The sequence below is a fragment of the Urocampus carinirostris genome, chromosome 7 (genome assembly GCF_059441175.1).
Source record: "Urocampus carinirostris isolate Australia breed hairy pipefish chromosome 7, RoL_Ucar_1.0, whole genome shotgun sequence".
NCBI lineage: Eukaryota > Metazoa > Chordata > Actinopteri > Syngnathiformes > Syngnathidae > Urocampus > Urocampus carinirostris.
In genome coordinates this window covers 35,516,228-35,533,511 of record NC_142355.1, presented here as the reverse complement: position 1 = coordinate 35,533,511, position 17,284 = coordinate 35,516,228, and the positions used below count along the sequence as shown (strand labels likewise).

General features: G+C 40.6%; 2 protein-coding genes across 3 annotated transcripts in view; one reads left to right on the top strand and one right to left on the bottom strand.

Annotated features, from left to right (window-relative positions):
* Positions 1–2,070, bottom strand: part of LOC148363149 (plasma membrane calcium-transporting ATPase 1-like) — a 41,146-nt gene extending 39,076 nt beyond the window's left edge. Inside the window, exon 1 of the mRNA XM_088340709.1 lies at positions 1,847–2,070. The gene's annotated coding sequence lies outside the window, so the exon portion shown is untranslated. The remainder of the gene's footprint in view (positions 1–1,846) is intronic.
* Positions 2,071–4,163: 2,093 nt separating this feature from the next.
* Positions 4,164–17,207, top strand: gtse1 (G-2 and S-phase expressed 1). Of its 2 annotated transcripts, none has more exons than XM_088340705.1 (10): positions 4,164–4,556; positions 4,630–4,721; positions 6,012–6,549; positions 8,162–8,450; positions 9,645–9,974; positions 10,045–10,117; positions 11,393–11,596; positions 13,543–13,696; positions 13,769–13,888; positions 16,560–17,207. In XM_088340705.1, exons 2-10 carry the CDS (start codon positions 4,666–4,668, stop codon positions 16,647–16,649), a joined length of 1,854 nt encoding a protein of 617 aa, XP_088196831.1. In that variant the 5' UTR covers positions 4,164–4,556; positions 4,630–4,665; the 3' UTR covers positions 16,650–17,207. The 2 variants fall into 2 exon arrangements, with proteins under 2 accessions (XP_088196831.1, XP_088196830.1); XM_088340704.1 differs by having other exon boundaries at positions 4,165–4,556; positions 4,630–4,681.
* The last annotated feature ends 77 nt before the right edge of the window (positions 17,208–17,284 follow it).

The following is a 17,284-nucleotide window of genomic DNA, read 5'->3' as shown; positions in this document are numbered from 1 at the left end:
ATGTTTTTCTTTTGCCAGGAAAAAAAATGTATTTGCGATCATACACACACAAAAAAAATGTAAAAATTAAATTATAGAAAAATCCAAATGACGTGAAGATATGCCTCTGGCTCTGGGTGAGTTAAAATAATCCCAGAAATTAGTTAATTCTATTAAAAAGCCCAAAATTCTTTCATAAATATTACATAAAGTTAAAAAAATGAACAATTTGAAAATATATGTTATTTGATTTCATATGAGAACTCCAAACCTTTGATTATTTCGTGCCATGAGGCTCTTTAACTCCACCCGGGGGAGTAAAAGACTACATTAAACCCCACGCCCACATTTGCATATTACCCTATATCAACACGTTATATTGGGATTTTGCATTCGATATCTTTATTCTATTTTTCATGAATAAAGTATCTATCTATCTATCTAACTTTCTATCTATCTATCTATCTATCTATCTATCTATCTATCTATCCATCTGTCTATCTATACTTTATTCATCCCTGTAGGGAAATTGACACTTCCAGCAGTATCATTGTGTTGAAAAATAAAATAATAGAATAAAGATATTGAAAACACAAATACCCAATAGAACGTTTTGCTATAGAATATTTAAATAGTGCTACGGAAAATACACACCGTAATAAAAATAGGGTAATATGCAAATGTTGCATTGGGGTTTAATGTGGGCTTTTATTCCCCTGGGTGGAGTTAAAGAGCCTCATGGCATGAGGAAGAAATGATTTCCTCAGTCAGTCATATATATACATATATAATATATGTATACATACATATATATATATATATATATATATATATATATATATATATATACATATATATATATATATATATACATATATATATATATATATATATATATATATATATATATATATATATATATATATATATATATATATATATATATATATATATATCATCTCATCAGCCGTACCGCTTATCCTCATCAGGGTCGCGGGGGGCTGGAGCCCATCCCAGCCATCTCCGGGCAGTGGGCAGGGGACACCCTGAACTGGTTGCCAGCCAATCGCAGGGCACACAGGGACAGACAACTCATTCGCTCATTCACACCTAGGGACAATTTGGACCGGCCAATTCACCTGAAATGCATGTTTTTGGAATGTGGGAGGAAACCGGAGTGCCCGGAGGAAACCCACGCAAGCACGGGGAGAACATACAAACTCCGCACAGGAAGTCTGGAGCTGAATTTGAACCCACAACAGGTTCCCATGACATGAACTGTGCCGCACAAGCGCTAACAACTGCGCCGCCGTGCTGCCCTATATATATATATATATATATATATATATATATATATATATATATATATATATATATATATATATATATATATATATATATATATAATTTTATTTTTAGGACACCTTATTTAGCAACATATTTTACAATTACAGTAAAGTTTCCTGATTTTTTTGTAGATAAAAATAATTGTACTCTTCAATTTGACCTTGAACAAAAATATAACAATTGAATTGAACAAAAATATAAACAATACAATGAATAAATATAAAATACAAATAAAAACAAATCAATGATTGTCCCTCAATTCTTGTTTTTTTTTCTCCTTATATTTAAAAAATTGAATTGAGAGTAAATCACCTAAATCGATGAAAAATAATAAATACGAGTTACATCATACAGTATATTATTGATCCTTTGTTACAACTTTTATTTTGAAAAAGAAAAACTTCTCTGAAGACACAGAAAGGAGAATTCTAAACACGAGAAACCGTTACGCTAGTGCCCCCAAGTGACACACAAACATTTTTAAATCAAATTACATTTAACGAAGGAATTTTCTACTTACACAAATACCCCCCATAGCCTGGGTTGAGCGTCAGGAATTATCGGCGTAGCGATTTCCAGGGATCGGTGTAGTGCACCATGCAAGCGCCCATCACCCGCCCAGTGCTCCTCAGATTACCAGAACCAGAACCCGATGAACCAGAAAGAAAATTCGACCTTCAGCAAGCTCCCTTCCGACTGCTCTCCATGGTTGGACAAAAGGAAAAAAACGGGAGCCCCAGTAGGCCCAATGATTATCTGACGAAAGCCTTGCTTAATCTAATTAGACAATCTGTGGCCTCAGTCAACCATGACGCTCAGGCGCCGCCCAATTGCTGCCGAGGGAAACGCCCCCATGCATTCGGACACACCGGCATTAGTAAACCTGGTCCAGAGGGATCTGAAGACAAGGTCCTGGTCTCCAAGGAGAACAGTGGAAAGGCTCAAGAGCTACAGGGAGGTCTTCATCACCAACAGTTATTAAAGGCTCTAGCTCAAAACAGGATCGTTGTCCAGATCCTGTTGGGATGTAGGTCTACAAAAGGGTTGCCAAGGTCTACAGGGGTTCCAAGGTCCTGATTTCACCAGAGTCACAACAGAATGGCTCAAAATTGACAGGGAGGATGCCATCACTAACGAGCTTTAAAGGGTTTAGCTCAATACAGAATACTTGTTCAGGCCCAGTTAGGATGTAGGTCTACAGATGGGTTGCAAAGGTCTACAGGGATGCCAAGAGTTTAAAAGCTTGCGGGAGGTTGTCAGCACCACCAAGCTTTAAAAGCTCTAGCTCACAACAGGATTGTCGTCTAAATCCAGTAGGGATGTAGGTCTATAGATGGGTTGCCAAGGTCTACAGAGATTCCAAAGTCCTGATTTCAACTGAGTCCCAACAGAAAGCCTCACAAACTACAGGGAGGATGTCATCACCAACAGGTTTTAAAGGGTCTAACTCAATCCAGAATACTTGCCTAGACCCAGTTGGGATGTAGGTTTACAGATGGGCAGCAAAGGTTTACAGGGATGCCAAAGTCCTGGTTCAGAGGATTCACAACAGAAAGGTTTAAAAGCTACAGGGAGGTTGTCAACACCAACAAGTTCTAAAGGCTTTAGCTCAACACGTGATCTATGTTTAGACCTAGTCTGGATGTAGGTCTGCAAATGGGTGGCCAAGGTATACAGGGATTCTAAGGCCCTGATTTCACCGGAGTCACAGCAGAAAGTCTCAAGGACTACATGGGGGATTTCATCACCAACAGGCTCTAAAGGGTCTAGCTCAATACAGAATACTTGTCTTGACCCAGTTGGGATGTAGGTCTACAGATGGGTTGCAAAGGTCTACAGAGATGCCAATGTCCTGGTTCAGAGGATTCACAATGGAAAGGTGGGAAAGCTTCCGGGAGGTTGTCAACACGAACAAGCTTTAAAGGTTGTGGCTCAAAACAGAATCTTCGTCCAGACCCAGTAGGGATGTAGGTCTAAAGATTAATTGCAGAGGTCTAGAGGGATTCCAAGGTCCCGATTTCACCAGAGTCACAACGGCAAGGGTCAAGAACTACAGGGAGGATGTCATTACCAACAAGCTTGGAAGGTCTAGCTAAATACAGAATATTTGTCTAAACCCAGTTGGGTTGTAGGTCTACAAATTGGTTGCAAAGGTCTACCGGGATGCCAAGGTCCTGGTTCAGAGGATTCACAACGGAAAGGTTGAAAAGCTTCCAGGAGGTTGTCAACGGCAACGAGTTTTAAAGGCTCTAGCTTAACACATCATCTTTGTTTAAACCTAGTCGGGATGTAGGTCTACAGATGGGTGGCCAAGGTCTACAGGGATTCCAAGGTCCTGATTTCACAGTAGTCACAACAGAATGGCTCAAAATCGACAGGGAGGATGCCATCACAAGCTTCAAAGGGTTTAGCTCAATACAGAATACTTGTTCAGACCCATTTAGGATGTAGGTCTACAGATGAGTTGCTAAGGTCTACAGGGATGTCAAGCGTTTAAAAGTTTCCGGGAGGTTGTAAACACCAACAAGCTTCAAAAGCTCTAGCTCAAAACAGGATCGTCGTCTTGATCCAGTAGTCAATCAATTTTATATTAAACATGAGTAAAAAAGACTAACACATTACTATTTTTTTTTTTACTTTGGTATACTTTTTAAAAATTATGTTTTAAGTTGTATTTTCAAACATTTGACCCAATATTTAAATTATAACAATATTGTGTGATAAATACCATTGAATTTGAATTATTAAAAGTTTGGTTGGTAATACGACGAAATCTAATTTCATAACCTGTTGACATACTTCATTACCCACAATTCCTATGACGCTGACGTCGGCCGTTTGCAACCAATGACTGAGCGCGAGAGTAACGCGTGACCCCAGGTGCAGCAAATTTGAATTGGTTATTCGTGTCGCGATTAGACTCAAACAAAACGAATGTTTTTGTTTGATGTCGTCGAAATGAAACAACAAAGTTTTCTTTCTCCGCGGAATGGAAACTACTAAACTTGTAAACGTTGAATTTCGTGTCGTTTTTCTATTTTAGACGCTAGTCATTCTATGCTAACAAGCTAACATAGGTCAGATTGGAATTCGGTGGGGCTTCCGGCTGCAAGTTGATCCAAATTCGTATCGGTAAAAGTACGAAATCGGAGTGGATTGGTTTGCTTTTTTTTTCGTTTTTGTTGAGATACCTGCAACCAGCAGCGAGATGGAGCGTCGAGAAGGCAGCGGTTAGTCTGCAAAATGTTTTGAGCTCAGTATTTTGCAAATTCATTCATGTATTTTATTGATTTATCGTCACAGATTTTATCAGCCTGCTGGAGGAAAAGTTCGACTTCGATGTGTCTCTCACAGGGTAATAATCTTGTTTTACGTCAGGCAGCACTCAAGTATAGGTACTCCCAATTTTTGATCATATAACCCAAGCACGATGTAAACTGTATCCTCCCAATACATAGTTGTTCAAAAATCATCTTACGTGCATGCAAAATGTGCTTCTGTTTAACAATGCCAGTTAATATTTCTGAAGATCTCCCTAAATTAAACTGAGGAGTCCTGCATGACCTTTGTAAATTAAGATAAAGGTTGGATTTGTGAAACGGAGCCATACATGTCTCTCCAGAGCAAAATCTTAAACACCTATGTTCACAATTACAGTAAACCCCCAGGATACGACATTAATTGGTTCTGAGCTGGGGAACGCAAAGTGAAATTGCTGTATAGTGGGATGGACAACACGGGTAATGTGCAGCTTGTTCGCTCGATACCCCAAGTAAAACATTAAAATATATAGTAAGTACTACTTATTCTTAATATCCATACATATAAATTAACAATAGAAATATACATGCAAAGGAAAAGTGGGAAAAAAAATATTTACCTTTGGTGTGGAGTAGAGGTAAGATCAGGTATAAAATAAATTCAGTCCGGCCTACAGGTATAAAAGCCTGAACCAGCCTGAGACCTGGCCGAATAATTTGATTTGAGGGACCGAGACAAAGTGAACCTGAAGCGGGATTACTTTGGGCTCTATCCCTCTGATCGAGAGTGCACCGTATAAAGTGTGTTGTTCGTGTAAACGTACTGTTAATTCAGAATAATAAGCAAGTAGAGGTTATTTTGGCCAACTGGCGGTTATTTCGCACGTTTGTTGTTTTGACTATTATGCGCTATTTGCATCATTTTCCAATCATATAGCTACTCTTTGATTTCCACACCCTTTGGGGCTGTCTCTCATGTAAGTAAGGATATTCAATAAAAAGAAAAGACTGGTGCGGACACTTAACAGGTTGGAATTTCTTATCGGAGGGTTGGGTCTTCTATTCTGTTCAATTTCTCCTTATTTTCACAGTTTTTTTAAACTTATCAATACAGTATTATATAGGTGTCTTTACGAAGCTTAAAATATATTGAAAAGTGGAAAGGAATAAGCATTGTGTGAGATACTTCAGCTAATAGCACATGTGCATTTTTATGAGCTGTGATGCAAAGCAAATGTAGATTATAATCCTAGAAACAAAGAGCGTTAACTTGGGAAAATGCTGCAAAGAGGGGGCAAAAAATAGTCCTCTTATTCCACAAAATAAAGAGAAAAAGTCCTAGTCTGTGGGCGCTGTATCTATGGGTCTACTGTAGTTGCAATTGTGCTGGAAAACAATCAGTTTTGTAATCATCTCCGTCTGCAGCTCCAGTTGTGACGAAGCAGAAAATGACGTCTTTGTGGTCCTTCCCCCTGGCCAAGCCGCTGACTCGGTTTCCCAGCAGGAGAACGGAACCGGTACTGCACAGACTACTGTGAGTCCGCTTTCAGAGGAAAAGTGGGACCTGGTGTTCCAAGAGGCCACCTTGTTGGTACAGCGGCTGAAGGAGAAAAAAGACCCTGACCCTTTGAACCCTGCCCCAGAAGACAAGGAGCACTTCATCCAGGGTACCTCTGCCAAACTAAGCGTGCTAGTGGAGCCCCCTAGCATCTTAGCCCCTGTCAGACGTCAGACATTCCTGGTGGAGGACAGCCCCATGAAAGACCTGCCCCCAGTTATCTCGCAAAAACTGAAGGCTGGAAACAAAAGTCTCATCGGTTCCAGCCCAGCAGGCGGCGTTAAGACCAGGGCGGCATTCCGGGGCAAAGCTGGCTTGGGCGTCGTCCTGCCCAGTAAACCGGTGGCCCCCAGGACTTCCTCTTCAGGAACCGTTCAGAAAACTAGACCGCAACCTTCTGGCAAGGTTTGTTCTTAAGAATTGCCCTCCTTTCTGTTTTATGACTAGAGCTGCCAGTTCAGAGTATTGTCATAGTCCACAAACCACCGAATAATAAATGATTAGTCAAATCCTAGGATTATTATTATTTTTTTAATTTAGCATAAAGTTGATTTAAGTATGAAGGCAAATTATAATAAACACAAGAAAAAATAATACTAAGAAAAATAATTATTTATTGATCCATACAAAAATCAAATAAAGATGCCCTACCTAAAACTAATTGGGCACAGTGCACATTTGGTAAAGACATCAATTCATACATAAACCTCTGCCCATATTATTGGGGACAGGCAAATAAAAACTAAATTATAATCGAGAAAACATTTTTATTTTCGTAAACCATATAAAATGTGCAGTGAATGTCACCAAAACCGTATTAGCCTAAATGTTATTTGAATCTTACAGAGGCGAGTCAGACTCTTTTTTTTTTTTTTTTTTTCTCATTCAGCTTGTTTTAAATGTTGGTGCATCAACAAGGTACGGCCATGATATAAAAGTTCTGCATCGCAAACAATATAAGTACCGTATTTTCGGCACTATAAGGCGAACCTAAATACCCCAGATTGGCCATAAACTTGAAAGCGCGTCTGATAAACCAGTGCGCCTTAGACGGTGGATAGGATTTTAGATGTATACAGTACGGTGTGGGTTACTACAAGGTACCAATCTACCGATAATCATCGCTGGCTCGAATAGCAATACATTGAATGCAACAGGATTCAACCCAGGTCTTAATTGTGGCGGTGAGGGCAGCAACACCACTAAACCAACACTAGTACAGATTACTAATAAAAAGGCACTGGATTTTATCTCATTATCACTATATTTACTCACGGTGCCACAAACACCGATTTGCATAGTGCGTTCTTACCTGTACGTCGATAATGTTGCGAAAGACTGAAACGGAAAGTCTTTCAACACTTTACTGCACAAACGTTTTTATACTTTACATATTAAACTTAAAGGTTATTGGCAAGTTATTGGTAAGTGGAGATACTGTTAAACCCATTAGGATTCACTATGCAAATCAGTGTGATGAGACGAGCTTTAATGTCTTTTTGTGTGTCATCTACCGCCGGGGGTCTAGTGGCAAAGTGTCTGTGCAGGGATCCGGGTTCAATTCCGGTTGCAAACAATGTTTTGAGGTTTTAATCGGCGATACCTACGGATTAATCATTGCACGAGTGACAAGCAAATTAAGATGGTAGCTCTTACTGTAGTCTCACTTTCATGAGCCCTATAGTCTGGTGTGCTTTATGTATAAGAAACATTTTAAAAAATATATTTTTGGGCCGTGTGCAAATCGAGTAGTCTTTATTCACTGTACTAGGGTAAAATTCTCCCAAACTTTCCAAGTTCTGATACGTGTAGTTTCTGTATGTTACCACCTGAAATAGAAACGCTATTGCACATGAGCCACACTGATCAGGGATAATGTCCATGTAGAGATGCTTTACTCTATCGGAAAAACGCATCTGAAGATGATAGTCGACAATGAATAGACTACTTTTGTCGACATCGACTAATTGTTGCAGCCCTATTTGTTACATCACGCTCATGTATCGGTTCCATCCAGCTACCGGCGGCTTGTAAACAGAACCCAAGCGCCGGCGTGGCCCGATCCGGATCCTGTGAGGACCTCCTCTCGGACACGGCTAGCGTAGCGTCCGATGTTAGCGATTCCTCCATTACCTTCAGTACAGTGAAGAGTAAGCTAGCATTGGCCCCTCCCACCACAAGGAGGCGCTCCGGCGTCAAGACGACACCGCTAGAAAGCAGGAAGCCGTCGGAAAGACGCAACACGTCCTCGTCTTCGTCCTCCGTGTCCAGCTTCAACTCCAGTCTGTCCACGTCCCCTGTCAGAGGTATGCTAACTGCTAGTTCAATCTGCATAGAAGGCAAAATTAACATGAGATTGCTAACATTTGTATTTCTCATTTCTTTTCAACCTTGTTGCAACAAATGTCGCATCACGAAATAAACAAATCACCTGAAAGGAAAAAGGAGATAATGGGTTGAAGCGGGTGTTGGGCGCGTTACTGGAAAACAGCATTACTAGTTACTTCATTTATAAAGTAATTTTTGAGATAATTGTTACCTTCCAGATTGCTGACACCACAAAGTAGCGTGTTAATTTAAAAGGTACAACCAAACGGTCATTATCTGAATATTCCCTAAAAACACATCTTTTCTGAGAGATGATTTTGCTTAGACTCCGGAATGAATTTGATGTGAAATCTCCTTTTACCTCACTTGGGCCAAGTCAACTAAGCTTTCTTTCATCTCTAGCCAGCTTGCACAGTAGTTACAGTTACTAGTTACATCATTTAAAACGTAATTGATTTTTCCCCAGATTACTTACACCAACGCGTTTCTCTGAAAGTAAATCTGTAGTTACAAAATACTGTCTTTACTTGCATAGAAGCTGGCCCCTTAAATCAGCTTATAATACACCCATAATAATTTTCTCAATTTTATGGAAGGAAAGCGAGTAGACCAACTTGTCTAAGCGATTAACCTTTTCATACTTCTTGGTTTGTTCAACGTTGAGAACTTGCAAAAAACACTTAGCCGAGACCCTCCATATCCATTTTAGCTTCAAACACCTCCATGATATCCTTTTCCATTTCTGGATACTGTGAAAGACATGGGTTTTTTTCTTCATGAAATTGTATTTCAAAAATAATCTTACAAATAAAATGGCCAAATTTCAGCAAACCTTAACCTTGCTTATGTTTTCCTATTGATTTTCGGTTGGTATGTTCAGTTCAGATGCAAGTGTATAGTTGGGCGAATATCTCCATTAGGAGAAATTCTGCGACCTTGTATTCAGTGTTCGAGGCAGGACATTTTTTTAATAATGACACATTACAGTACTCGTTACTGAGAATAGTAACTGCATTCCAGTAACGTATTCCTTTGTAACGCTTTAGTCCCAACATTTATGCTAACTGCTAACCTTCCGTGCAAAAGTGCAGGCGGAATAAGCAAATGGTTGCGAACAAGCAGCTAACCGCCATCAGTTAGCATCTTTGCTGATTTCCTGATTTTGCTCTCAGGAAAGAAGACCGCCTCTCAAAACCGCCGCCTAAGCTCTACCACGGGCCCAGTGCTCCCCGTTAACGTCAGTCAAAACAGACGTCGTTCCGGCATGGGCGGGGTCTCTACGGTAGCGCCATCTACTGCCGCGGGCCGTCGTTGCAGCACGAGCCAAGCGAGAAATTTGCCAGAAAGTGCCAAGACTGCCAGGCCCGCTAGGACCTGCGCCACGCCTCCCTTTCAGACCACACCCACGCAAAGAACATCGACTTCAGCCGCCGCTCAGCCTCAAAGTGGACTGAAGACCAGAGAAAAACCTGTAGCTTTTGGGAAAACTGCAGCGAAACAAGGTCAGGAAAGATGGCAATGGACATGCTAACTTTGGGGCTAAAATGTTTTGATTGTTTAATTTTTTGGAAGGTTTTTTTTCTCCGGATGTTTCCAAGGTGCTCAAACCAAAGAGACCTGCGTCGGTCAGCAGTATGGACAACATGTGAGTCTGTTTATAACTGTAATAGCTTGAAATGCTCACTGTTAGATATGGGTAATTAGCATACTTTTGCAGAGCGAAATAAAATGACTTGCAGTAGACTCCAGAAATATGACGTTAATGTGCAGGATTTCACGTTTATCATGTTTTTGCCTCTACCCTTAGCGTGGCTGCAAGCCTTGGGACCCATAGCAATCAAATACAGTACACAAAATACAGTATTGTAATGGTGTCTTTACAAATTCTGAACAAAGCCATTGTGGGAGGTATCTAAGGCATTGTGTTTTGGCATTTTTATGATGCTGTCGCAAACCAATAGCAAATCTGTATCTAAAAAACAAACACAGCAGAGTTTGAATGTAATGTTTTGGCACACCAAATCATTTTTTATTGGTGAAGTTTAGTGGGGTAATTGTGGTAAGGAGGGGCCTAACCGTTAAAGGGGGTCAAGGCAGTTATGCCGTATCCTGGGGGTCTACTGTAGCTGTATTTGGGCTAGAAAACAATCACAGTTTTGAAAACGTCTTCAGCTCCACTTGTTAACTCAATGATGTGCAAAGTCTAATCAAAGAACACGAGATTATAAACAGGATACAGACTAAATTTTTGTGACAAGTTTCTCAGCTAAAAGCATATCAGCATCTTCATGATGCCGTGACTCAAGCAAATAGTGCTTCATTGTCACTCACCTTTAACGTCAAAACGTGCAGGCGGACATTGTTGAGTTCCGTGACTTTTTTCCATTGTTTCTTTCGCTAGCCATTCTATTACCTTTTGGCTGCAAGTTGCTACTTTAATTCTTAGTTGCTCCTGCTCCGTCCTTTCGTGTCACTCTTCTTCAACAGTTTTACATTACTGAGTTCTGTGTTTCGGGCATTTTCCACTTTTCACCACTGTTACCTTTTCTAGCCACTCTGCTTGGTTGCAGGCAACTGCCCACTGCTAGCTGACCTAGCAGGCCAGCATCGTTGATGATGTCAACCAATAACAGACATGCATCTTGGAGATGTAGCTCTTCATATGCACAACCACCGAAACTTTTTGGGGAACACGAAATTATTTGTTGTAGTAGGGAAAGTTCAATAAAGGGTGTCCCTTAACATCACTATGTAAAGTGAAAACATGGTAAGGCGGGGTCGCTGTATCCTGGGGTTCTATTGCGCAAGAAATCCTAACTGTTGGAAAATCTCTGCTATTGGAGTTTAGTATAGCTCCCTGTAGCATGACTCTGATCTTGTTTTCACATACTGATGACATCACACTCTTCTTCATTCGTAGCTTCCGCCAAAAGGCACCCAGTGGCCTACTGACGCCCCCTGCAGGAGTGAGCAAGCCCCTGCAGGTGCGTTCCCATCATACCTCCGGGCTCCCCACTCCGGTTCGGCGCCGGGTGTCGACAATTCACACGCCAGGGAGCCAGGCCCGACCTGCCAGGACTCAGACCGCCTCTGACTCGGACTTCCCCCTTAAGGCCTGCTTCAGGTAAATGGGTAGCGATTTGGCTAGAGGTAACATCTCAAGCCCGAGTAAAGGCCCGACCAAAATTTCATTAGAGCATCACCCCCGTTGAGACGCAGAGGGTAGATATGGCAAAAAGGAACACTCTTTATTGCATTCGAGATACGTTTAAAGTTCCAGACGTTCAACATTTGCTTTTATAGTGTTCACAAATAAAGTTAAGATACCTCATGAAGGTTGTCCACTTCCTCAGCATATCAGCTTGTGACCTCTTGCAATAACGCCATCCCACGACCTTCACCCCATGCCTACATACTTATCATTGGTTATTATCCACATTCAACAACACTGGGAGAATGGAATGTCTTTCCTGGAAAGATGCTGAGTCAACAAATCCAAAAGTGCAGTTAGCTTTTTTTGTCATTTTTGACATTTTGGGTAACCTACCTCACTACCTGTAAAAAATGTTTATTTTCAATGTTGAGATGCATTGAATGCAGAGTAGAATGTCACACTGGGAAAACAAATGCAGTCAACCAAACTTAAAGTGCCAAGTCAGCTTTTTTGTGGCATTTTTCACATCTTGGGGTAACCTTGGGGCGGCAGTAGCTCAGGAGGTAGAGCGATCGTTTTAGGATTAAGGGATCCCAGTTCAAATCCCAGCTTGTCCGTGTTACATGCCGAAGTGTCCTTGGGTAAGACACTGAACCCCCAATACCCCCAATTAGCAGGTTAGCGCCTTACATGGCTGCACAGATCATGGCCGCTATTGGGAAATGTGAAGCACAATGTAAAGCGCTTTGGGAGGTCATTGACTTGAAAAGCGCTATATAAATGCAGATCACTTCATTTCATTTCATTTCATTTCATAACCTACCTGACTTCCTGTTAAACATGTTGGGTGTATCTAAACTTCTCCCCCCCAAACAGATATATACATAGTCAGATCCCAGATGAAAACCTCATCACCCTCTTTGCTCGCGGGAGATAAAAATTTATACTAAAACGATGTGGAGGTGCTAAACAAACAAAAATGCATTTTTTTTAAAAAAATTAAGAAAAAAAGGTTTTGTCTCTGAGGACGGTGGTCTGCAAAAAACTGAAGTCGCCTCACTTACTGTGCTAAACTTTTGCAACGTCCATTCAAAGAACTACTTTCTGTCTCTATTATACACCTGTCATCGTTCTTCTTAATCTCTCTTAAGTGCGACGCTAGTTTCTTAAGGACGTACTTCTGCGGTGGTTTAAGGCCCAATTTTCAACGGACGGCCTTAAAATTTTCCTCTCAACTCTTAAAACTATCCGTCAATGATGGAAATTTGTCGGTTTACATAATTTCTGCAGACACCGAAAAACAAAAATATCATGGTTTTACAGTCTGGTTGAACTTATTTATTTTTTTTTTTTACAAAAGCTGGCTTTACTTATTATAAATCACCTCCTCCTCCCAAGTTCTCACAAATATAAAAAATCATGTTTGATTAGGGCTCGATCCTGCAAATCAAGTGATTGTCGGGCTTGGGCTGGGTCTGGCTGGATTTTCTTGGGCCTCTTACCTCTTGTAATTCTTGATGTCATGTTTTCAAGGATTGAAAAGTGCTTGAATTTTGGGCGAAGTGCTTGTAATTGCTTAAATTTGTTGCCCGTTTTTGCAACAAGTCTGCTTAAAAATGACGCCGACCCTGCTCTCTGGCGGCTTCGCTTTGACCTTGCATTTCTTTCCTTGGGATTAACAGGAGTTGGCATTAGCTACTACGGCATGTCCTATAAATCGTTATTGCCTCCTACGGATTGAAGATTAAAAATGTTCAATGTAAATTGCAGATAAACATAAATCATACCAGAAGGAAATTGAAAAATTGACATTGAAAGTCCTTTTAAGTGCTTGATTTTGTCCATGAAAAGAGGGCGCTAACCCTATAACTGAGGCACACTTTTCCATTGTACTAACATTTCTTTTCAATGTGTAGCCCCGCCCACATTGAGAGCAGGGCAGAGCTTGTAGCCGTGCAACCTTTTCATCTAGAGGAGGAGGAGCCTCCCACTGAGCCCGACCAATCACAGTGCCCGAAGACCTCCACGTCGGGGAAAGACCTCATTCACCTGGACGAAGCCAAACGAGAGGTTTGGTTCTTTTTGACCACTTTGGATCACTCGATGCGGTTATTGAATTTCTCTACGCTTTGGCATTTTTAGGTTATTTTGCTGGACCTTCCTGTGCCAGCCGCCCCCACCCACGCAAAACCGCTCATCGACCTCAGCAACACTCCGGACTTGATCCGGGACAGCAACGCCAAGGACTTGGCGGCTGGACAGGTAAAACCCACCAGACTGTAGTAAATAAGTGCTGTAGTGTTACCATGTTAGCATTAGCCAAGTCAACAAACTTGAAAGCAGAGGGAAACACAAACTTTTGGGAAACCGTGTTGTTGATTTTTGACAGTGTCCTCTCTTTCCGTCTTAAACATAGAATGAAAAGTAAGCAGCTACATTGTTGAGAGGGCCAGCTGCACACGGCTCGCCACACCTAAGAGTAGAACACTCACCCCTAATTTTTGATTAATAATCAGTTTTAAAACGTTTTCACTATTTCTCAGTTCAAACTTTGCAGTTCGATACAACCGGTGTTGAACCTGGCACTCTGCCGATTTTTAAACACTGGACCCCCCAGTGACTATATCCAATTTTTATTCAAAGTACCAGAGATGAATGTTAATTACGTTATGCATTTCACTTTACAATGACACGCCATTCTGTTTTAAGCATTGTAAGTGATTAACATTGTTAAATCAGGGTCTCCACTAGTGCTTGACAATTTTAAATGCTTCTTAAATGCCTAAATGTTTGCCATTGCCGTGTTTCTTGGGAGTCTGACTCCATAGACCATGCAATAAATGAAGATTATATATATATATATATATATATATATATATATATATATATATATATACACACACACACATATAATTTATTTATTTTTTTATTTTTTTTATTTTTTTGAAAGGGTGCGTGAAAATGACACTGACAGGCCTGTTCCGATGGCTTGTCATGGTGTTGTTGAAGCATCACCGCCCCCTACTGGTCACACGCAAGAGGACAGCTCTATTTAGAAAACCGTTTTTTTCTGGGCTACCGAACCGCTACGCAGATTTTATTTTGTAATATGTGTAGGTTCTAAGAATCAGACCACTGATGTGTGGGAGAGCTATAAATTGGCCAACAGGAGAAAAAACATCAGGCAAAGACTTGTTAAGTTTTTGACCAGCTGCAGCGGGGGGAGTGCAGACAATTTGCTCGCTCTCGGCTCACCAGTCACACTCCCACTCCCACTCCAGTCACCCCCTGTCTGCCTCCATTTTTTAGTGAAACCACAAGACAGGAAAAGTACTGGTATGTTTAAACAGAGACAAAAAACCACCACCATGGAAAAGTACCGACACCTTTAAACAAAGACAGCAAGACTAAGAGACGGCCAAAAGGAACATCAACCAATTAGAAATACACACCTTGAGCGAATACGTTCAAGCCTACCTATAATATGTTATCAATTATACTAAAACATTGTCCACCGAATTGAGTAATTAGTAATTTCATATGTTTGGGGAGAAAACCTGAAAAACATAAATTAAAAAAGGATCTCTCCCCAAAAAATTGTTAAATATAAAACAACACAAAATCTCAGAGTGCAAAAGAAATAAGAATTAAAAATAAGAACACTCAATGCTATAAATGATAAATGACAAGAATAATCATTTATAATTCTTTTTTAACCAATTTAGACTCGGATCCTTTGAAAAACACAAATATACATTCGAATAAGTAAAAGAAAAAGATGCGCAGTTTCTAAGATTGCTCCAAAGCAGAGTGCATTCAATCAATATCATTAAAATAAGTCCAAATTTGGCAAATTTTTCTGCTTTTTATACATAAAGTACTTTCTTTTCTCTCTGTTTTCCGCACCGATCTCGATTATTAACCAACACCTATAGATTCCTTTCTGTGTTACAGGGATGTGATTTTTTTCCGACTATAGTCGGAATCCCGACTTTTTCACTTTCACTTTTTCACTTGCGTAGCAAACAAATTAAAAATCCGACTGTCTCACTCTTAACTTTATTGCTCTGGCGCATCCTGGCGGGCGTTAGAAAAATTGCATAAATTGGCCGCATCGTTGCACAAGCTGCAGGGTCTGAACTGCATTTGAACTGACCTTGCAGTATTTACAAAATAATCAGGTATGTGGGCAAATTATTTTGTTAGTTAAAACTTCTAAAGATGTTACTTAAATTATTAATTTAAGCATGGTTTGGACAAGTAAATTGGCTTTGCCCTGGACACCCCGGGGGGCCTGCGGCCCCCAAACCCCCGGCTAGGTTTCAGACTTTATCTCCTCACTTCAATCACATCCCTGGTGTTAGTAAACAAGTGTGATGTAGCTAAGCGGTGCGTGCTTTGTTGAAGCAGAGCGGCAGAATTATTGTCAGTTTATAGCAGTTTGACACACAAAGAATGTAGATCACAGATAAGATTGCGCCAAATAGAACGGAGGATGTGCTAGCAGCAAGATAGCGACTTTATTATTTTAGTCATCAAAGTCAAAAGGTTCTTTTGATTGATGCTGGATTTCTTCCTTTGAATGTACTGGAAACATTGAAAAATTGGCCTTGAAAGTGCTTGAATTTGGCCATGAAAAGGGTGTACAATTAGCGGACTTCTTTTTAAGTCAAATAACATCGGGATATTTCCTCAAATGTTCTCTGGTTAATTAACACAGCAACAGTGGGTTCTCTCTGCGAGTGGTGCCAATCTTTGGCGCCATCCAGTGTACATATTTAATATGAAGTTTTGCGGCTCATTCTTCTGTTGTGCTTCTCTCAGGATCTTTTAGCAGGTCGGGTGAAATGTTTACGGGCCTGGTCTGGCCCAGGTGCCGTATTTTTCCCCACCTACATGAAATCAAGGTTTTTTGTGTGTGTTTGTGTTGCAGCCGCTGATCGACTTAAGTTCGCCGCTTATCAAGTGGAGTCCGGAAGACAAGAAGGAAAACAAGGCTCCCCTCATCAATTTGTCCTTCTGAAAAGGAAAAAAAAAACAATGCACGCAACAAATAAGCCTTCGTTTGTCCGTATGATTTTAGTTTGTGTTTCTCAATAAATATTGTGAATTGATTGCCTCTTACTACAAAACTGTTTGCCCACCATCTTGCAACTCCGGAAGCCTAAATGATCCTTTTGCGAAGCTAGCTCTTTCCAGTTCTGCTACTTGCACTTAACGAACACCTACCGCACACAGCTGAGCCCCAAATATGCTGGTCACCAATTCTCTCAATTAGGTTTCTTTATTCCACTGTTTCCTTTCCCTCTCTTCCCTTGGTTACAGTTTGTCGCTACCGTTTTTTGCTGTTCCTGTTTGATTCTTCAGTGTCGCTCGCCTTCCACAGCAGGTTGTACAAACCAAAGGTTGCTTAGGTGAGTCGTTCAGTCATTTTCCACTTTTTTTCTCCAGGTATCTCTTCTAGCCACTCATGTTAGCCACTTGGTTGTAAGCAATGTATGGCTTGTCGACATGTATTTAATGTTTGCATCGTATAATTCTGTCTTGAATGTCCATTGGAAAAATAAAACTGCATAGTACACGTGGCTATTGTCTTTACACACTACTGATGTTTTTCATTCTACCAATAATGCTAGCTCCAAAAATACTTGACGTACA

Bases quoted from the DNA above. Each gene is read 5' to 3' on its own strand.
- gtse1 (XM_088340704.1), top strand. From the start codon at position 4,535: ATGGAGCGTCGAGAAGGCAGCG. The intron at 4,682-6,011 runs GTAATAATCTTG...CTCCGTCTGCAG, and splicing joins TTCGATGTGTCTCTCACAGG to CTCCAGTTGTGACGAAGCAG. The intron at 6,550-8,161 runs GTTTGTTCTTAA...GGTTCCATCCAG, and splicing joins GACCGCAACCTTCTGGCAAG to CTACCGGCGGCTTGTAAACA.